The sequence below is a fragment of the Aquarana catesbeiana genome, linkage group LG07, assembly GCF_042186555.1.
Source record: "Aquarana catesbeiana isolate 2022-GZ linkage group LG07, ASM4218655v1, whole genome shotgun sequence".
Taxonomy (NCBI): Eukaryota; Metazoa; Chordata; class Amphibia; order Anura; family Ranidae; genus Aquarana; species Aquarana catesbeiana.
The window spans coordinates 224,039,424-224,062,572 of record NC_133330.1 but is presented as its reverse complement, the minus strand read 5'-3'; the positions used below and the strand labels follow the sequence as shown (position 1 = coordinate 224,062,572).

Genomic DNA, 23,149 nt, shown 5'->3' with positions numbered 1-23,149 from the left:
AAAAGAGGAAGGAATTCAACTAAAAAACTTTTTAAATAAGGGGAGATTATGCACGTATGCAGATTTAAGGTCAGAATCGGGGTTGCGGGCTATGGATGTGTGGAGGTATCTCCAGCTCTCGCATTTCATTGAAAAATTACCGAAACTACTCAGAGGCGAGGAGGAGTATAGACCATTCGAGCGGCTCTGTGTGAGGGAACAACCGATTGGTGCTATCTCACAAATTTATAGGATTCTGGGTGAGAGGTCGGAGCTGGAGGTGCCCCCTTACGTCAAAAAGTGGGAACGGGAGTTGGGGTCACAATGTAGTGAATCCACGTTGGAGAAGATATTGAAATTGGTACACTTAGCACTTGATACTAGGAGAATTGAAAGTCATTACAAATGTTTGGCAAGATGGTATGCCACCCCAGACAAATTAAGCAAAATAGATAATACTAAATCCAATTTATGTTGGAGGGGGTGTATTCGCCTGGGAACTATGGCCTACATGTGGTGGGAGTGTCCCTGTATAAAATCCTTCTGGGGAAAAATCATAATATTGATTAAGGAAATAACAGGGGAAGATATTGCTGAAGATCCATGGGTGTGTTTATTCCACGGTACGGCAAAGACGTTGAAGAGTTACCTATCCTCTATTGTTCCTATATTGCTGGATGCAGCCAAGAAGCAGATAGCAATAAAATGGTTAGACCCAGCTAGCCCAAATATTCGGGACTGGCTCCTCTGTATTAATGAGGTATACAACGTCGAAAGTTTGGACAGCAGGGTAATGGCACCAGATGAGGGGGAGGTACGGGAGGGCAAATGGGAAGGATGGCAAAAGTATAAAAAGACCTGGAGCTATGTGGAGGAGTTTATAAACGCTGCATAAAGGGTGGGTGAGTTAGATAAGATTAGGTGTATATGGATGTATTATATGTCTCCTTTAGATCCTTCTGCAGGAACGGGGGGGGGGGGGGGGGGTGTGGGAGGGGTCCGGGGGGGGGGGAAGATTGTCAGTAATATGATGTATTTTGTCAGTCAATGAAATTTGTATTCTTCTTGTTTATTGGAGGGGCTTGGTTTTGTATGGGAAAAATATTAAATAAAGTATTTAAAAAAAAAAAAAAAGAGCTATGGGTGGAAATGACGTTTTGACCATGATATGGAGATGGGTGGGGGCCACCATGCCCTCACTCATATCCATGCCTAGCAGGAAGGAGGATCCGATCGCCTTTGTCGCTACCGACGGCTCCGGTAAGCGGCGGAGGGCACCAGAGCGGGGCAAAGTAGCGACGTATAACGACAGCGGGTGGTCCGTAAATGGTTGAGTTGCCATGATCTGTAATTCTTTATATACCTACATTTTTTTTTTTTACAGTTATCGATCCATATTTTCTAATGGTTCTTCTGTATGCTTCTGAATTGTTCTTTGTTTTTGTATTCAAGATTATATTTGTGACACCTACTCTTTGTTGTATCTTGTCACAAGAATGTACATTTTATATACATTAAAAAAAAAAAAGTTTGTAAACAAAAAAGAAATTATCAGTCCATGATTTTAATGGTAGGTTTATTTCAACAGTGAGAGACAGAATAACAAAAAAATCAGGAAAAATGCATTTAAAAAAAAGTTATGAACTGATTTACGTTTTAATGAGTGAAATAAGTATTTGACCCTTTCGCAAAACATGACTTAGTACTTGGTGGCAAAACCCTTGTTGGCAATCACAGAGGTCAGACGTTTCTTGTAGTTAATCACTAGGTTTGCACATCTCAGGAGGGATTTTGTCCCACTCCTCTTTGCAGATCCTCTCCAAGTCATTAACCACTTCCGGACTGGCTCACGTCTATATATACACGTGTCAGCACTTTGAAGAGGGATATCGTTATGGCAGCAGCTAGCTGCCATAACCCCTTTATCCTCTTCTTCAGTGAGTGGTCCGGTTTCCGATAAAAGTGGTCTCTGTGGCAGATTTGCCGCAAGATCACTTTTAGCGGCCCCTCCGCCGCTTACCGGAGCCGTCGGTAGTGGCGGAGGCGATCGGCTCCTCCTCCTGCCTTGGTATGGAGACCGGTGAGGGGAAGATGGCCCCCACCCGTCTCCATACAACTGCAGGGTGGAAGCGACGTCAAAACGTCACTTCAGCCCATAGCTCTTAAAAAGGGCATTTTTTTTTTTTTTTAAGTTATTTTTTTAAATGACATTTTTTATTGCATTTAGTGTAAATATGAGATCTGAGGTCTTTTTGACCCCAGATCTCATATTTAAGAAGTCCTGACATGCTTTTTTTCTATTACAGGGGATGTTTACACTCCTTGTAATAGGAAGAGGAATAAAAAAGTGCCACAATTTTTTTTTTAAAAGAACAGTGTAAAAATAAAAAAAAAAATAAAAAAAAATAAAAAGGTAAAATAAGAAAAAAAAAAAAAAAAAAAAAAAAAAAAAAAAAAAAAAAACGCACACGTGAGCAGCGCCCGCATATGAAAACGGTGTTCAAACTACACATGTGAGGTATTGCCGCGATTGGTAGAGCGAGAGCAATAATTCTAGCCCTAGACCTCCTCTGTAACTAAAAATATGCAAGTATGAAATTTTTAAACCTCACATATGGAGATTTTTAAGGGTAAAAGTTTGTCGCCATTCCACGAGCGGGCGCAATTTTAAAGCGTGACATGTTGGGTATCAATTTACTCGATGTAACATTATCTTTCACAATATAACAAAAAAAATTGTGCTAACTTTACTGTTGCCTTATTTTTTACTTCAAAAAAGTGTTTGTTTTTTTTTTTTTTAAAGTGCGCTTATAATAACGCTGCGCAAATACGGTGTGACACAGTATTGCAACGACCGCCATTTTATTCTATAGGGTGTTAGAAAAAAATATATATAATGTTTGGGGGTTCCAAGTAATTTTCTAGCAAAAAAAAAAAACTGTTTTTAACTTGTAAACACCAAATCTCAGAAAGAGGCTTGGTCCTTAAGTGGTTAAAGTGTTACTAAACCCAGTAATACGAAAATAGTTCATCTGCCCACAGCTTATAATCTTTTTTTATATTACAATTCTGCCACTATATACCTTTTTGGCTAATCTTTATACCACGGTCACATGATAAACTGCAGAGTTTATCCAGAGCTGTGTTAATTTTTCTTGTGTGTTCATGGAGGAGGAGATTTCCACTACAGTCTGTATATACGCCCACATGTGTGATGTCAATATCATGTGATCTGGCTAGCTCTGAGAACAAGGAAATGTTCTCGACAGCAATAGAGACTCAACTGAGCATGTGCAGGAGGGCTACCCTCACTGTATTTTCTAGCCTTGCCAAGAGACAGTGCAGGAGGGAACTATCTGTCCATTGAGGATCAAAGAGCCTTTTTACACAATGCAGAGGATTAACCCCTTAAATTCCACAGTAAGTATAACAAGCATGCTATTCTGCATATACAGATTTTACTGTTGTGGGTTTAGTAACACTTTAAGGATTCGAGGCAGACGTTTGGTAACCCAAAACTTTAGCTCCTTCCACATATTTGTTATGGGATTAAAGTCTGGAGACTAGCTAGGCCACTCCAGGATGTGCTTCACCTTGAGCCACTCTTTTGGGTCATTATGCTGGAATACCCATCCATGACCCATTTTCAATGCCCTGGCTGAGAGAAGGAGGTTCTTACCCAAGATTTGATGGTACATGGAAACTCAAATAGGGGAATTGGCGCTGTTCACAAATCAGATAATTATTAAATATCTCACCATGCGAAAATGTATGTGCAACAAGGTGTATTATCAAACTTGGTGAAAAAACTAAAAAACTAATCAAAATGTGTGTGTCATATAAATTAATAAGTGTACAAATCACCACAAAAGATGTGAAAGTAAAATAAAATAAAAGCTAATATGGGTGTAGCTGAAACAACATAAATCACACTGATAAAAAGGTATGACACCTAAAAACAGCAGAAAAAGAAAAAAACTTTCTGATGTTAATTGGAACAATCCAAAAGGTGATACAAAAAATAATATATACCAAAAATGAATAAATTCTATGGTGAAAATTAATGTGATAATCTTCCGTGCAACCAAATACTCCAAAAAAATATATGGTGCAAGTCCAAAAATTGTCAAAAAAATTGTGGTCACGCGGTACGCATACGTCGCTCTAGCTTCTGATTGTGTGGATACTTCCAGTTTTTGGTAGACAGGCCGTGGAACGCACGCCGCTACCACGCTATTGTTGCAGCCATTGGCTTGTAGCCAGCCGGCGGAGCACTGCCAGCTCCCATTTTTATTCTAATTCATTTTATTTGTAATCTGTATTGGTTCAATAAAAATTTTTTTTGGATTTACGCTATGAGGCTCCTCTCTTCTCCATACATATGGACACCTCCCGGTGGATACTATTAAAAAGACAGCAGTGACACAGGTGGGAAGGGGACCGCGGGGTCGGTGAGGGGGACATCAATCATTCAGGAATCCGGCTACTGGATCTACATTCACATGCCCACTACCCCTGCAGGGGTTGGGCATTCCGGTGAGTGAGGGCACAAGTGGGGGTTCCACTCAAGACGGTTAACACCAGCTACAGCAAACTTATCTGGGATCGTTTGGATGTATACACCATTTGTTCACAGGGGTTTTTTTCATACATAGGACAATTTTTGGATTTACACAATATATTTTTTTGGAGTATTTGGTTGGACGGAAGATTATCACATTAATTTTCACCATAGAATTTATTCATTTTTGGTATAGATTATTTTTTGTATCACCTTTTGGATTGTTCCAATTAACATCAGAAAGTTTTTTTCTTTTTTTGCTGTTTTTAGGTGTCATACCTTTATCAGTGTGATTTATGTTGTTTCAGCTACACCCATATTAGCTTTTATTTTACTTTCACATCTTTTGTGGTGATTTGTACACTTATTAATTTATATGACACACACATTTTGATTAGTTTTCTAGTTTTTTCACCAAGTTTGATAATACACCTTGTTGCACATACATTTTCGCATGGTGAGATATTTAATAATTATCTGATTTGTGAACAGCGCCAATTCCCCTATTTGAGTTTTCAGCACTTGGACTTCACCTTGGTGTTTTCCTTTTTTTGGGGGGCTGCAGTTCTTGTGTCTGACCTAAGCGCGGAATATTCGTATTTACAATTGATGGTACATGGGCCCGTCTATTGCCCCCTTGAGGCGGTGAAGTTGTCCTGTCCCCTTAACAAAAGAAGACCCCCAAAGCATAATGTTTCCACCTCCATGTTTGACAGTGGGGATGTTGTTCTCATCTGACCACAACACTTTCAGACAGTTCTCCTCTGAATCATTCAGATGTTAATTAGTAAACTTCAGATGGGCCTGTACATGTGCTTTCTTGAGCAGGGCGACCTTGCGGGCTCTGCAGGATTTCAGTTTTTTACGGCGTAGTGTGTTACCAATTGTTTTCTTGGTGATTAGGTTTCCAGCTGTCTTGAGATCATTTACAAGATTCTCCCGTGTAGTTCTTGGCCGATTCCTCGCCGTTCTCATGATCATTGAAACTCCACAAGGTGAGATCTTGCATCAAGCCCCAGAACAAAGGAGATTGACAGTTATATTGCGTTTCTTCCATTTGCATAATCGCACCATCTGTTGTCACCTTCTCACCAAGCTGCTGGGAGATGTAGCCCCATTCCAGCTTTGTGTAGGTCTACAATCTTGTCCCCGATATCCTTGGACAGCTCTTCAGTTTTGGCCATGATGGAGAGATTGGAACCCGATTGATTGCTTCTGTGGACAGGTGTCTTTTGTACAGGCAACAAGCTGAGATTAGGAGCACTACCTTTAAGAGAGTGCTCCTAATCCCAGCTTGTTACCTGTATAGAAGACACCTGGGAGTTAAAAATCTTACTGATTGAGCAAGCCCAAGTTCACACTAGCGCGATCTTAGACATCGCATGTGATTCGCACCCGCACTGCAGGTGCCGAGCACATGTGATGTCTGCGAGATGTGAGTACAGCCATACAACTGTATGGCTGAACTCATTAAATTTGCAGGGAAAAAAAAAGTGCAGGGACTCCCTGCGATCTGTGAACCGATCTGGGAGTGTCATTAACAATGTATTGACACCCACAGTGGTTCGCAGAAGGCAGTGTGAACTGCCTGTGGGAGAAATGCGATGCAGGAACCAGCACTAATTGCGCTGGTTCCTGCATTGCATCAGTGTGACCCTAGCCTGATGGGGGACTTATTTTACTCATTAAAATGCAAATCAATTTATAACTTTTTTGAAATCCGTTTTTCTGGATTTTTTTGGTTGTTCGTCTCACTGTCAAAATAAACCTACCATTAAAATTATAGACTGATCATTTCTTTGTCAGTGGGCAAATGTACCAAACCAGCTGGGGATCAAATACTTTATTCACTCACTGTATCACCACCAAAAAAAAAAAAAAAAAAGGATCTACTAAAAATTTACTAAAATTCTCCTAAACCTTTATTTCTTTACCAAAATACACTAACACGCTACCATTAACTGACACAGACACTAAGCCTCCATTCACACCGGTGCGACTTGTTTCACCCCATTGTCGGCAATGGAACTGTTCAAACTGGTGAAACGCGGTGTAACACCGATTTGAAAAAAGTAGTTCCTGCACTACTTTTGGCCACTACGGGTGTGACTTGCATAAACATCTGTGCATGAAGTCACACATATGTCAGCCAAGTCGCACTGAGATGCGGCTTTGAAATCGTGCAATTTTAAGTGAAGTCGCATGATTTCAAAGCCACATTCAGTGTGAACCTAGGCTTAATGACACTTACGGACAGTGACAATTACTCTGACACTAACTGCCATTAACTGATATTTACACTGCCAACACTTCCACCTACACTCACTAAGCTAGGTAAAGCATTAAACTAGTTTGTTTTTGTCTTTTTTGAACAGACTTCTCCAGCAAGGAAGAATTGATATATTGCATCTTTTCCCCCACTAGCAGAGAAGTCGGTTGTCTCTCCTCTACACACAGAAGAGACAACACAGGCACTGGGTGCAGAATGAATGATCACTGTGATATCACATGATTGCTGTGATAGCCAATCAGAGGCTTAGGATCCAGTTCCCCCTTGGTTCTGATCATTAGTAGAGAGCTGAGGCTGTCACCAACAGCCCAATCTGAGAAATGGGAACAAGCGATCAACCGCACTCCAAGCACAAAACACAATACATACAGGCCCAGGCTTAAAGCCCTCTTCCTGGACACCACATATACATGTTACGCTGTCGTAAAGGGGATAAATCTGCACCATTGAGCTGCATTGGAACTGTTTCCTGTATGGTTATTAACTACTTACCGACCAGCAGCTGCAGTTCTACTGCGGCAGAATGGCACGGCTGGGCAAAACAACGTTATGTTACGATGCTTCGCCCTCTGGCCACTAGGGGCGCGCCCGCACTCGGTGCTTGCTCCCGGAGCCACGATCGCTTGTGACACAGCGAGAACCCAGGATCTGTGTGTGTAAATACACAGATCCCGGTTCTCTGAGGAGAGAAGAGACTGAACGTGTGTTTATACAAAGTATGAACACCGATCTCTTTTCCCCTAGCAAGTCCCATCCCCTCTACAGTTAGAACACAGTAAACCCCTTGATCGCCCCCTAGTGTTAACCCCCTCCCTGCCAGTGACATTTACAGTAATCAGTGCATTTTTATAGCACTGATCGCTGTACAATTCTCAAATGGTCCCAAAAGTGTGTCAAAAGTGTCCAATTTGTCCGCCGCAATATTGCAGTTCTGATGAAAATCGCAGATCACTGCCATTACTAGCAGAAAAATAATAAATAAAAATGCCATAAATCTATCCACTATTATGTGGACGCTATAACTTTTGCACTAACCAATCAATATACGCTTATTGCGATTTTTTTTTACCAAAAATATGTAGAAGAATATATATCGGCCAGTAGACTATTGGCTCTGACCAAGTCCAGGCAATGAAGATACATTTTGGAGCAGGGCATAAGAAAGGTTGAACTATGCCCTTGTTGAAGCAGATGATTATTACCACCTAAATAAGAAAGGATGGTCTTGGGCAAAGGACTACCTTCTGCGTGAAGTATGAGGAACAGCTCTTTACAGGAGAGGGCCACCAACTAAGACACTGTGACTGAAAATAAAAAGGTTACTTTGCAAGAGAGACCTTCTAAACATATATCCCTGGTGGGTTCAAAGGGTGGTTGGCTTCAGGGCAGAAAGAACCAAGTTAAGATCCCAAGTAAACACGGGGTGCTGCAATGTGAAATACACATTGAAGAAATTATTAATTTTTATTTTAATTTTACAATGGAGAGAGAAGCCAGAAGTCTCGGAAAAAATGGAATAGGCAGAGACATGTCCTTTCAAAATATCGCCAACGCTATACCCATTTTTAGCCAATAGCTACCCTTTTTTTTTTTTTTTTTGAATATATGATTCTTTATTCAATATTTTTCAGTTATAACAAAACATATAAACAATATAAAACAATAACAAAAAAAAAGAAATAATTATAAATAAACCTGTATTAAAGTAGAGAACAAATCTAACCATCCAACAACAAATAAACCAGCGGTATCACCTATACAATTCATACAATTAGGAGTATAAAGCTACCCAATATGCCTAGTAATAAATATTACTACAATTATTAACTTGGAATTACATTCCTTCCATATAACTACTTAAATTCTTCCTTTCTTATACCTTCCCTTCTCTACTTTAAAAGAAAAGAAACCTCCCCCCTGGAGGTCAGGAGAGAGAGATAAAAAAAAAAAAAAAAGAGAATAAATATAACTTCTCGGCCTCTAAATCTACCCCCCCCCACCCCCAGGCCACCCCACCCAGCCAGACCCACCCATATAAATCTCAATTCAATACTTGAGATTTATATGGGTGGGTCTAATCAGCACAGCAATCAACATACTGAAGTGTACAAGTAAAGGTCATCCATGGCCGCCAGGTTTCCCTGCATTCCTCCTCTCTACCATGGAATGAAGCGGTCATGTTTTCCATTGCCCTAATTTCATCTATTCTGGTAAACCAATGTTTCACGGGTGGTATGATAGTAGATTTCCATAGGTCTGGGATGCATGCCCGATCAGCATTCAACATGTGAGCTACCAATGACTTTTTAAATTTATGGAGTGGTATCCCATTTAGGTGCAGAAGATATCCCAGGGGGTCTAAAACCAAGGTCGACTGATGTCAATTTAATCCAATTCCCCACTTCCTTCCAAAATGGTACAATTGAAGGGCATAACCAGAAAATATGTAAGAAAGTCTCTGGCTCTTTCTTGCAATGCCAACATAAGTTAGAGGTTTGGGGATAGAGTTTATCAAGTAGGGCCGGAACCCTATACCACCTGACCAGCAACTTATAGCCCAGTTCTTGAAAGTGGCTTGCTATAGAAGATTTATGGGCCAATGAAATAATCCTTTTAATTTGCACGCTTGTAAAAGGAAATTTGAAGGTCCTCCTCCCAGCAGCGTATATAGGAGGGGACGTGGCCTTCTAGAGGCTCAATGATCAGTTTATACAAGAGTGACAAGGAGTGTGGTACATATTCCCCCGCCACACATAGATGCTCAAAGGGTGTCAGTGACCTAACATGAAGTTCCGCATCTGGTATAGACCTTAAATAATGTGCCAACTGAAAGGCTGACCAAGGGCTCAGAGGGGGCTGTGAACGGGTGGGTAGATCTCGCCTAGACATCCATCCCTGCGAGGTAGCAAAGTGGCTACGTCTAGATATGTCAAGTCCTACCAAGCCCCCGGAGCTGTTTATTATCAAGCCCAGGCGTGAAGTCTGAGTTCTGAATCACTGGTATTAAAAGGTGATGGATTGGGAGAAAGGACTGCAATTGTAGCCCCAATCGTAGGGTGCCTCTTCAATACCCGATAATGTTTATAGGCAACCCAGGGAAGCACAGACAAAACGATCGGTGAAGCTTCTTGTTCTACTTGTACATAGGGTTTGGTCTGCGAGGAAGTACACCATGACACCACTCTAGACAAGTATAAGGCTTGATAGTATGAGATCAAGTCAGCTAGACCAATACCCACCCCAAATAGGCCACTTGTTGCATGCCTGAAAGAGTTATAATTGGATGCAGAGCCCGGTGTTAGAGGTGGTTCCTGTTCCAGTGCAAGGGAAACATTGTCACTCTGAGGCTGAGCGTTTAGGCCTTTGGCAGAGTGAATGTTCGCTTGTGCTTTTGCAATGACTCCCTCGCTTGCTCTCTACCGTAGCTACAAATCAAGGTATATTTAAGGTAAGATCCTGAAAGAAAATGCAGCAACCTGGGTGTAGACTGTCCTGTAAGGAATACTTGTGGCAAAAGGAAAGAAGGAAGCACCCAAAGACCTTATTAGGGCTTTAGGAGGAAGTGGCAGTAAATTATGTAGCCTGTGGTATGATGTCAAACCTGGTCATTTACTCAGTACTAAGCTCTGAGCAGTTGGGTTTTAGCACCAAATTTAAAATGGTTACACAGTAGTGACTACAATTCAATATTGCCCCAGTGATTAACAGTAATAGTCAGAAACATACAGGGTGACCATACCTTACCTGTTCACGATGCTGGACTGTATAAAAAAAAAAAAAAAAAATACAACCGTTACCCATCAGTGTGGGCATAACCCCCACAAGTGTCTTTAGGGATTGGGTTCCATAGTGTCCAGTGCCCTGGACCTGTATAGCACCCCGAGAGACTGGCTATGCATGTTGCATTTATCCCCTGGTGGAAGGGAAGGTGGAGCATTTTATTGAGAAGTGGGCTTTAAAGAGGAAGTAAACCCAGATGGGTTTTTACTTCCTTTTTATTCCCTTGCAAAGAAAAGGAATAATGGGCTAGTATGCTTCGCATTGTAGCCCATTATGTGGCACTTATCTGCAAACGAAGCCTGCTATGTCCGCAATGTCCCCGCTGGTGGAAGCATCCATCTTCGCCCCCCCTTCCTTTCGGGGCTGTGTACTCCGGCTCTGTGACTGGCCGGAGCTGCATGATGTCACGCATGCGGGAGCCGCCAGTCACCGCACATGCTGGGGAAGAGACGGCACAGAGGGACGTTTCTTGACTGCGAATGCTCCAATGTCATTGGAGCACTACAAGGTAAATTATCTCCTAAACGGCGCATGCTTAGGAGATATTTTCAGTACATATGGGTAAGCCTTATTATAGGATTACCTATATGTAAAAATGTCTCTGGGGGGTTTACAACCACTTTAAGTATACACAATTTATGCATATCCTATTTTTAGAATGCTTTTATTCACGCTGCAAGCCCATTCACCCTCCTCTTTCATTCTGTCAGAGAAAAAAACCACAGAAATTTAGTTCATTGTAATAGGTTATCATCTTGTTGATGGTTTTGCTACAGGGCATTTTCTCTATGCGTGTTAAGCTTGGGTGTTTTTAGGTCATTATCTAAAAGAACGACCATGAATATTTTCTGCAAGATCACCTTTTGACATAAATCATTACAACATAAATACCTGGTTGAGTGCGCTGTCTGTCTTGAGCTCTTTATGGTTCGAGTACTGAATATAAATCGGTTGGTTACGTAGATGTGGTGTCATTGATGTATAATAATTAACCATGGTGGCAGCTGCCTCTTCAGTAGCCAGTTCCAAAAACGCCTACAGTACATCAAGATACTACATTTACAAAAATGCACACAACTAAATGTCATTCCTAACTTCTTTAGTCATACAAAGTCTTGCCGTTTGTTTTGTTAAACTACGGTTAAATAAAGTCTGTGCTAGCACTATACTACAATCTAGAATACTATCTTAGTTGGTATCTAAAATAGGAGACAATACATAAAGTCAATGTTTATATAACTGTCACTGCTCACATCATTGATACAAGTTACTACTGATGACCAAAACCAGACAGAGGTTAGCACAAGCTCTGAAGAAGATAAAAAGTTTTTTCTGAGAAGGTTAATACTGTGCAAATGTCTCCAGCTGACAGTTTTATTTATCTGCATTTCACCATTTAAACTTAGCCATCATAATATCATAGCAAAATATCACTAATACTCCTAACATTGACCTTCTACTCAAACATTTTCACTGAACAAGATTGTTGTCAGAAGAATGTGCCTTCTGCAAAATCACATTACATGTATATTAATAACACACAACTGGACACTGATCTTGATCCAGTGATGTGCACGACAGCAGTGGCTCTCTCTTCTCATGGACAGAGAGGCATCAATGGGAGCAGGACCGATTCGCGCTGTGCGTTTCAGGGCCAATTTGGGAGCGTGCAGGTACGAGTGCCCCCAGAGCACATGGCTTGCTATGGGGCACTCGGCTGGGAAGACAGCACTAGCGGGGGACCAAAACCATTGCATAGAGCAGAAAACTATAACATGTGGTTATTTAAAAAAAATAAAATGCAAAGCTTTACTATCATTTTAAATGAAGAAGCTTGGGAGCGCAACATAATGTGTGTTACATTGCAGGAATATATATGTACAGTATCTCACAAAAGTGAGTACACCCTCACATTTTTGTAAATATTTTATTATCTCTTTTCATGTAACACTGAAGAAATTACACTTTGCTACAATGTAAAGTAGTGAGTGTACAGCTTGTACAACAGTGTAAATTTGCTGTCCCCTCAAAATAACTCAACACACAGCCATTAATTTTCGAAACCACTGGCAGCAAAAGTGAGTACACCCCTAAGTAAAAATGTCCAAATTTGGCCCAAAGTGTCAATATTTTGTGTGGCCAACATTTTTTTCCCAACACTGCCTTAACCCTCTGGGACAAGGAGTTCACCAGAGCTTCACTGGTTGCCACTGGAGTCCTCTTCCACTCCACCATGACGATATTATGGAGCTGGTGGATGTTAGAGACCTTGCGCTCCTCCACCTTCCCTTTGAGGATGCCCCATAGATGCTCAATAGGGTTTAGGTCTGGAGACATGCTTGGTCAGTCCATCATCTTTAGCCTCTGCTTCTTTAGCAAGGCAGTAGTCATCTTAGAGGTGTGTTTGGGGTCGTTATGTTGGAATACTGCCATGCGGCCCAGTCTCCGAAAGAAAGGGATCATGCTCTGCTTCAGTATGTTACAACACACGCTTGACACCATCTGAACCAAATAAGTTTATCTTGATCTCATCAGACCACAAGACATGGTTCCCGTAATCTATGTCCTCAGTCTGCTTGTCTTCAGCAAACTGTTTGTGGGCTTTGTGTATCATCTTTAGAAGAGGCTTCCTTCTAGGACGACAGCCACGCAGACCAATTTGATGCAGTGTATGGCGTATGGTCTGAGCACTGACAGGCGCTGATTCCCCCACCCCTTCAACCTCTGCAGCAATGCTGGCAGCACTCATATGTCTATTTCCCAAAGACAACCTCTGGATATGATGCTGAGCACGTGCACTCAACTTCTTTGGTCGATCATGGCAAGGCCTGTTCCGAGTGGAACCTGTCCTGTTAAACTGCTATATGGTCTCGACCACCGTGCTGCAGCTCAGTTTCAGGGTCTTGGCAATCTTCTTAAAGCCTAGGCCATCTTTATGTAGAGCAATAATTATTTTTTTCAGATCTTTAGTGAGTTCTTCGCCATGAGGTGTCATGTTGAACTTCCAGTGACCAGCATGAGAGAGAGAGAGCAATAACATCAAATTTAACACACCTGCTCCCCATTCACACCCGAAACCTTGTTACACTGACGAGTCACATGACGCCAGGGAGGGAAAATGGCTAATTAGGCCCAATTTGGACATTTTCACTTAGGTGTGTACTTACTTTTGTTGCCAGCGGTTTACACATTAATGGCTGTGTGTTGAGTTATTTTGAGGGGACAGCAAATTTGCACTGTTCTACAAGCTGTACACTTACTACTTTTCATTGTTGCAAAGTGTCATTTCTTCAGTCTTGTCACATGAAAAGATATAATAAAATATTTACAAAAACGTGAGGGGTGTACTCACTTCTGTGAGATACTGTATGTACTTTTGTGAGCAGCAAAATGCTTGTGAAAATACAGAGATGTGGACAAGCCCCTACAAAAGTATGAATACATTTTTCAAATTACTTTTGCATGTTGGCACTGTGTGCATCCATTTAAAAAAAAAAAAAAAAGGAGGAGAAGGAATCAGCAATCCAAACATGAGATTTCTGCCCTTTAGCATGATACACAGTTATCGAACAGAACAGACACATCATTTAAGATAAAGTTGTCTCATCTCATGGGGCACAATGTTTTTCTTTATATTCACTTTATTTGGCAAAATACATATTCCATGACTAATGAAAATTTACTTGATGCTCTGCACTGGCTATAGATTAAAGTTGTCACAAAGAAAGGAATGATCTCCTACTCATTCACCAGCAGGGATTTAAAGTCCATGTTCTTGTGTCCTAAATATAGTTAGACTCCAGGAGGCAGTTAGTCCAATGTAGGAGCCAGAGACCCGTACTTTCAGTAATATTCACAGAAAAGACAAAAAAAAAAAAAAATAAAAATAACGAAATAAGGTGCAGACTTTAATTTTTATTTGCTTGTGAACTATCTTCTGGATTTATCCAGTTCTGGCATACAAAAAAAATAAAAATAAAAAACACATGGTGCACAACGTTTTAGAATGTTAAAAAAATAAAAATAAAAAGTGTAATGACTTCAGGGAACTCAGAATCAGCCTCTCAACCTTTTCAACACAGAGGAACCCTTGTAATAATTTTGCAATGTAATCTAGAACTTATGATCGATTAGTGTGATGGTCAGTGGGTAGAATGCTCCTTACGATTCTGGGAAGAATAACCCCCGTAAAGATAGCTAAAATGATCAATAATATCAGTGGAAACTTATCTGAGAGGCAGAAAATGCTCATTGCTCAAGGAACCCCTAGCAACCTCTGGAGGAACCCTGGTTGAGAAACCCTGCTCTCTAAATGGTTATTAGCCAACTTGGAAAAATCACAAGCATATTATGAAATATGTAAAGAAAAAAAAAAAAAGAGCTGGGGAGATAAATTTTACAGACACAAAATACGTAAATATACCTGATTCTTTCCTTTCAGCATCAGAATGTTTGTCACTTTCCCAAAGGGCAAACCCAGAGCAATAACTTCGGTTTCTGTAACTTCTCCAGGAAGTTTTCGAATATGGAGCACTCGGGATGGTGTGCTCTCCATTTTATCATCACCTTTGAACTTTTTGTTATCATTACCATTGGCTACAAGGAAAAAATAAATAAATAGAGTCAAAAATGTGCACAATTCCTAAACTTTATTAGCCTTGCTATGGTGGCCCCGATTGCCTTACAGGTCCCAATAAAATAATCATGACATTACATTTACGTTCTTATTTATAACGCTTCACTTTCACTTCACTTTTTAAAAAAAAAAAAAAAAGTGAGATAAAAAAAAAAAAAAAAAAAAAAAGGAGGATATAATTAGGAAATGCTTTCTGACCAATTTTTAAACTGGAAGAAGTATTAAACCTAAATGCACTTATTATACTGTTGTAGCTTACCAATTCTTAGTTTTCTTTTGAAGTCTATTTTCATCTGGTGATCTGGCCAGTAAGTCTGTTATTTTTCAAAAGAACAAGCTCTCTTTTAGATGCATCAGTTACACAGGGAAGAGAAAAACCATTTAAAAGAGAAGTATGGGATTAGGAAAAAATAAACAATCATACTTACCTAGATGTCTCTTACAGATGCATTCTAGTACAGATGGGGTGTTTCTGGCCAGATCACCAGGGGAAAAAAAAGCTTAAAAAAACTCCTAGAAAACTCCTCTGCAATAAAAAATGTCCCTACCTACCTGTTTGCGGTCTTTTCCAGTGCAGTGAACGGAGCGGCACAGGTCGGTCCCTGAGGCGTGCCGTGATGACTAGCTCCTGCGCATGCAGGAGTGATGTCAACCCCCTTCCAGCCACAACCCAAGCCCCCTTCCCCCACAGCTTTTTTTATTTTTTGTTTTTAACTTTTTGTGAAGTGTACAAAGTGAAGTGGTTAAAGAGGAGCTCCAGTTTAAGTGAAAATGTAAAATCAGCACCAAAATAAAATAAAAAAAAAAGTAGCTGCAGATTTTTAACAATCAGCCACTCACCTGTCCCATGATCCAGCGGTGTGCTCACCCCAGCCGCTTTTTCCCTCTGTGTCCTCTTTCGCCGTCATCTTTACTATGGCCTTGTGGCTTCACAGCCAGGTGCCCACAGTGTATGCGCGAGCGGCGCTACTGGTCACGTGTCCCAAAAGACTTCACGGGGGATTGGAAAAGTTCTGCTTCCACTTGCCTAGGTGGTCCGAGCGGGTACCTGTCAAAATCGGGGGAGGAGTCCTTAAAGCTGAACTTCCCCTTTTGGGTAGAGCTCCACTTTAATGTCATCCTATCAAAACTTCTCTTCTCCTATAAAGACTTGGATGTGCAGATTGTCAGTGGCACCAGATACGCTAGTTTGTAATACACAGCAGTGAAAAAATGTAGCAATCTAGCAGAGTGGGTTTTTTTTGGTATTGGAGTTTTAGAAAGGTAGGTACATACATGTTACAGCCATAACTTTAATACCATAAACAGATGTTCCAACTAGAAACAAGCTCTTCTAACGAGCAACACCGTGTTAATTGTAAACAGTGGGATTATAACCGAGGTTGGGTGAAGCAAAGGTATTCAATTAGGGAGAGGATCTAGACGGGGAAGGGGTGGAACCAGGGGGGGGGGGGGGGTAGGAAGGAGGAGGTAGAGGGGCACCAGCGGACCTGAGATAGAGACAAATGTGTTCAATGAATATTTCTTATTGGAGTATTTATACACGAACAGTACATTTTGGACGTTGTAACCAAAGTGACCACATAGCCATACATTTCTCTTGGTGCAAGTTTTTCCTAGCTACTATTCTTTCCATTTCACGCTGGAAGTTGAGATCAGCAATAGTGCTTGAAATGGAAGGGATGGTAGTAGTTTTCCATAACCTGGTAATGTTTAATTTAGCAGCTTAAAGTAGGTGGATGACAACATATCTAGCATGAGGTGGAAATTTTTCCATGCCAATATGTAATAAGGGCTAGTGCAGGGGACGGGGACCAGGGTGTCCAAGTAATGGAGGAAATTAAAGCGAATGCTTGGTTCCAAAAGGTACTCAAGGATTTGCAGAACCAAAAGGGTATGTGCGATGGAGCCTATACTGCCACAATTTCTCCAGCAAGATGGCAGGTGACCTGGGTACATTTTAGATAGTCGATAAGGTGTGAAATACCATCTGTGGATGGTTTTCTGGTAGGATTCCCAGTGGTTGGTACAGTGAGATGCTTTAAATGGTTTCTGTGAATGCTCGTAGCCACTGGTCTTGGGTGAAAGGGACATTCAATTCTGCAGCCCATTTGTTTAAAGGAATGTACTTGAGAGCCGGGTCAGTATTTGCGAAGACAAGAGTACATCAGGAAAATACCTTTGCTAGGGCATTGGGTGGAAAAGTAATACTGGTGCGGGGATACTTACTATGGAAGGTAATTTAGATGTGCTCAGGAAGTGAGAGATTTGCGTGTATGTGAAAGCTTCTGAGTTTGGGAGTTTGAATTTATCTTGGAAAGCTTCAAATGTATGCAGCGAACCGTGGTTTATCATGTCGCCAATGGTTAGGATACCAGTGGAGTGCAACTGGGAGAGGTTCAAATCAAGGATGCAGGAAGATACGGCTCTTAGTGATCTACTAGGGGAGTTGTGGGGGTATGCATTTAAGAGTTTTCTCCAGGTCAACAGTGAGGCAGAGATCATAGGGTTGATTTTCCGAAGGGTTGGGTAGTATCCAGCCGTTGTTAGTAAGTCTATTTTTTCGGGCGTAAGATGCCACCAAAAGTAAAGTTGGTCTAATATTGACGCGTAGTAGTAATTGCGGATATGGGGCAATCCCACTCCGCCTTTCCTGTGGGGCCTAGTGAGTATGTAGCCAGCACATCTAGGTGGTTTAGAGTCCCAGATAAATTTAGTTAGTTGGCTCTGAATTGAGGTCAGGAGGGAGCGAGGAATAGGCAGAATGAGCGTTCAAAATAAGTAGAGAAGCTTAGGCAGAGTAATCATTTTGAAGGTAGAGATACGACCCAGTGTAGAAAGGCCTATGCTGCGTAGTGATTTCAGTAGGGTGGGTACGTTTCAAGAGAAGGTTTGGTAATTTAAGTCAGTCGTTTTGGGTTGGGGGCAATCTGAACTCCCAAGTATGGGATAGATGTACTCGCCCACATGTAGGGTGTGTTGGATTTCGTCCGGGCAGCCATTTGTGGAAGACTGCGGATTTTGTGGTATTAAGTTTGTAATAAGATCCAGAGTTAAACTGGTGGAGGGTGTCTTGTATTGCCTGCAGGGACTGGATGGGGTTAGTGACCATCAAGACCATGTTGTCTGCAAATAGGCGAATTTTATGGTCCGTGCCATTGCAGGGAATCCCCGATATTTGTGGATCGGATCAAATTTTGGAGGCCAAAGGTTCCATGAGTAGGGCAAAGGTAATTGGGGAGAGGGGACATCCCTGTCGTGTACCGTTAGAAATCTCGAAAGGGGTGGATAAAGTCCCTCCGGTGAGTACTTTAGCTGATAGGTTGGAGTATAAGGATAGGATTACATTTTGGAACCACCCATTAATACCAGTCAGTATCGCCTGAAGGAATGTCCAGTGGACTCTATCAAAGCTTTTTCTGCATCAAGGGATAGTAGCTGAGAAGGCGTTTGATTATGAACAGCATGGTGGATGAGGTTGATCACCCTTCTGGTTGCGTCTGGGGCCTGCCTACCTGGGACAAACCCAACCTGGTCTGGGTGTACCAGCTCAGGGAGAAACATCATCAGTCTGTTGGCAATAACTTTAGCAAGTAGCTTGATGTCCGTGTTCAGGAGAGATATTGGTCTATAGTTAGAGGAAACAGAGGCATCTTTCCCAGGCTTTGGGATGGTGGTTATGATAGAGCGTAACATATCTGTAGGCAAGGAGCCCGAGAAGCCAGCAGCATTGAAGAGGTCTGTTAGTTTAGGAACTAAGATGTCGGCAAACTTTTTGTAAAACATTAGTGAAGCCATCCTCTCCTGGGGGACTTATGCAGAGAGAGAGCCTGAATTGCTCTGAGTATTTCCTCCGTAGTAAATGGTTTAGAAATACATTCGAATTGGGTCTCTGAAATCGTGGGTAAATTGACAGGGGTGAGAAAGCTGATTGGGGAGTGAGAGGGTCCTTTTTGAGATTATAGGAAATGTGTAAAAGTCGCTAAACACATTAGCAATTTCCTGAGGGTTGGTTAAAAGTTGCTTCTAAATCAGGTGGTGGAGGGAAAGAATTTTGGCTTTTGTACGTTGGGCCTCAACTTGTTTTTCTAAAAGTGAACCAGCTCTATTGCCTAATGCATAAAAATCGGCCTTGGAGAATTCGAAGTTATGCTTTCTGTCTTAGCTCTAGGAGCTTGATGGCTTGCGCGTGAAAGGGAGAGGATTTGTTTAATTTTTCTATACAGGATATTTGGGACAGAACTTTCTCGGAAGTAAGCTTTGTAAGTTGACCACAGTGTAAATTTGTCAGTATCTGTCAGTTTAAGTTCATAGAAAGATTGGTGCTCGGTCTCTATTTCTCATTGGACTATAGGGTCATCTAACAGGGAGGGGTCTAGCCATAGTCTCGGTGGTCCAGGTTATAGGTTGCCTAGGGTTGAGATAGGGGCATGATCTGACCACTAAATGAGACCAATCTCATACTTCATGATGTTTTGAAGGGTTCATATATCCACCAGGAAGGAATCAATGCGTGAATAAGATAGCCGTGAGTGGCAAAAGTACATATAGTCACGCTTTGAGCCATGTTGTGTTCTCCATACGTTGAAGAGGTCTAGGTTGTGGAGCAGGGGGTTCAAAGCCGGCCGGTGTTGACCTTTTTTTTTTAGTGGAGGGGTCCATGAAGAGATCGCACAATATATTGAGGTCACCACCCATAACTAGGTTTCCTTGTTGAAGGTTATTAACCTTTTTGTAGAAGCGTCGGAAAAAGCGGAGTTGTCTGGAGTTTGGGCCGTATATGTTGACCAGGGTGTAGGTGGTTTGAGCGATGGTACAGATGAGTATTAGGCATCGGCCCTGCGGATCGGCATAGGTGTTGTGGTGTTGGAACTGAAGGGTATCTCGGACAGCCGTCAACACTCCATTCTTCTTCCTCAGGCCCAAGGTGAGATAGATGGTGCCATACCCCTTGAGTCTGATCTTTGGGGTTTTTGATTCTGTAAAGTGCACCTCCTGTACGAATACAATGCCGCATTTTGTTTGGTCATTTCCCTTTGTAGCTTAGCCCGTTTGTGCAGGCTGTTTAGGCCCTTTACGCTTAGGGAAGTCAGTTTTATTGGCATTTTAGGGCAGTTGGTAATGTCTCTTTGTGGTAATACAATGATGTTAGGTGTGGGAAAGCACTTGCCAGGAGCGATTATCCGTAGAGGAGTGTGGTCTTGGGTGATCCGATAAAGCCGGTCAGTAAAAAGGTGAGTTGATATAGCAAGTCCAAAAGATTAGTTGGAGGCTGGTGTGCGGGTTCAATCTGCAGAATTACTGCTGATAATTTCCAAACAGGAGGGGGATTTCCTCCAGGAATTTGGAGTCAGTGGATTGAAAGAGGCTTGGAATAGGCAGTAATCCGCTGCAACCCGGCTATGTAACAAATTAGGGTCATGTGCGTGGATGGGATAGATCAGGCGTCTTGAAGAGACCAGTCAGTTTCCATTTGGGAAGGAGGAGAAGGAGGTAGTCTTGGGCTTTCCTCAGGAATTATGCGCCAGAGCCTCAGTAGCTGGAGACCAGCCTGGAGTGTGCGCACAACATGGGTTTTACCTTGAAATTTGATCAGGAGCTTGGTGGGGGGACCCCATTTGTATGGTATATGGTGGTTTTGGAGTGCTTTCTTGATCGTGGTTAGTTGCCGTCGATACTCCATTGTTGCCTTGGAAAGATCTGTATATAGTGCAATTGTAGTGAAAGGGTCAGGGAGGTGTGGGGCTCGCTTGGCGGCAAACATCACTTTTTCTTTTGTGCTGTAGAAGTGTATGCGCGCCAATACAGCTCTTGATTTCTCTGCTGGGAGGTGAGGTGGTTTTGGTAGCCTATGGGCTCCATCGATTTCCAGGTCTGTGTCAGTTAGGTCAGGTACTAGCACTCGCATCAGAGATTGCAGGAATTGTACCAGCTCGGGTTGTTGTACCGTTTCGGGTATGTTGGGAAACTTAATATTGTTCCTGCGAGAGCGGTCCTCGAGATCTGCTAGTTAAAGGTTGATTGCCTGCATCTCATCCTCATGTTCTGTGCATACATGCACGATATTGTGGGCAGTGAAGAGATCAGACATTTTGTTTTTAACATGGTGAAGATGCTGGTCCTGGTGTTGTACCACGTTAGCCAGCGAGGATACTGCAGCTGAGAGGTCTGAGTACAATGTCTGTTTAAGGGAAATCAGCAAGTTCTTCATCGTCTGCTCGCTTGCAGAGGGTTTTTATACACCTGAAATCCACCAATATCAGGTAAAGATTGCTGTCACTTATACACTAAATTTAGAAAGGCTCCTGTTACATATTCCACCACTTTTTTTTTTTTTTAGGGTAGAACGTGTAACATATTCCAGTTCCTGCACCCTCTGCCCGATCCACCCCCATGGGACAACGCGCCCTGTCAATTTTAAAAGTAGCATTGTTGTGCAGAGCTCAACCGACACAGCCACGTCAGTCATTCAGTCTTTCCTTAGAATAAACCACAAGTATCGCCAGCCACTGTGGCACTTTGGAGGTCTGAATGAACTGTGGGTGTGCTAATCAGCATGCGTGTAATTCAGTCACACTGGCTATAGCTCTGCAATGACAGCCCATACAGAGGTGCTGTTAACAGAGCTGTAGGCAGTGTGTGCAGGAGCCTGACATTGCACTCGTAATCTACTAATCGCGGGTGCAATGCTTTCCAGGCTCCTGTTTTAAAAAATAATCAATGCATTTTTTTTCCCCTGCAAAAACACGTGCTGCATTTATTTTGTAAGGTTGAACTTAGCCTTGAATTGTTACATCACTTGTGCTTCAATGTCTACAAGGTCTAGTGCTTTGCAGCTCAATCATAATCGGCATATACACACCAAGTTTAAATTGGAGTTTTGCCATAAAGGTTTGTGTCTGCTTTTATCTTGGTGCAAGCCTTTATAGGGCAAGGCATCAACCTTGGGGTAACACAAATGTTATTTTGATAATGCTACAGTTTCTATGAGCTGTTGCTAGATATTCCCTTTCTGCTATGAAAAATGGTGAGTGAAGCAGTGAGTGAGTTTTCTGGAAGGTATCATTTCAGTTATCAGTCAACATACGATCATTCTTTAACCCAGGTGAATTTTTGCAATTCTGAAGCACTGACCAAAGGTATCTGTACTTTTTCTAAATCGGCAGTTTAGAAAATTGAGTCACATCTCTAAAAATGGAAGGTTAGAACAAAACTTGATGGAAAAGGGATAGGATTCAAAGAGGCACTTCAATTTTCATAACATATCAATAAAGAGTTTTTGTTCTTTCAGAGCAGAAATCTTTTGTTTTGTTTGAAAACCGCCAATGTAAAACATTTAGGTCTTTCTTCATGAGCATTTCTGCACCTGTTTTACTGTCTTCTCCCAGTAGAAAATGACCTTGGAATAAGTGAGGAACGTACCACTGAATAGATTCTTTACAATGTCATAATCATCTGCAATAATTCCACGCTGCATGGCTGAATCCCATTTACTAGCAAACAAAAGGCTCTACAACATTCCGAACAGCTTTACTTTTAAAGTGTCCTAAACGTAAGCTTTTACAAAACTGCTATTCAGATCCAGCATGAACAAGAAAAGAAAAGAAGCTCCCGTTTGGAGGGCCAGATGATAGCTGTTTCAAAAGGTAGATTAAAATAAGTACATGAACATTACAATTGAAAAACTGGATGCTTTTATTCACCCATACAGTTCAGACATATGGAATCAATAATGGCACATTTAGACGATGGTGGCGGTGGTGTTGGTGAAAAAATTAAAGAAAATGTCATAAACAGGCATTTACTCTTTGGCACTAATGAAACGTATTTAGAAGCCAGAATAGTTTGAAAGTCAAAAAGGAGGTATTCAGATGGGAATTTAGAAGCAAATAACTAAGTGGAC

General features: G+C 41.7%; 1 protein-coding gene across 1 annotated transcript in view; it reads right to left on the bottom strand.

Annotated features, from left to right (window-relative positions):
• Positions 1-23,149, bottom strand: part of PTBP2 (polypyrimidine tract binding protein 2) — a 156,579-nt gene that overhangs the window by 64,178 nt on the left and 69,252 nt on the right. The window contains exons 4-5 of the mRNA XM_073593088.1: positions 15,034-15,206; positions 11,502-11,645 (exon numbers count right to left, since the gene is read on the bottom strand). Coding sequence (XP_073449189.1) covers positions 11,502-11,645; positions 15,034-15,206 — 317 coding nt within the window. The remainder of the gene's footprint in view (positions 1-11,501; positions 11,646-15,033; positions 15,207-23,149) is intronic.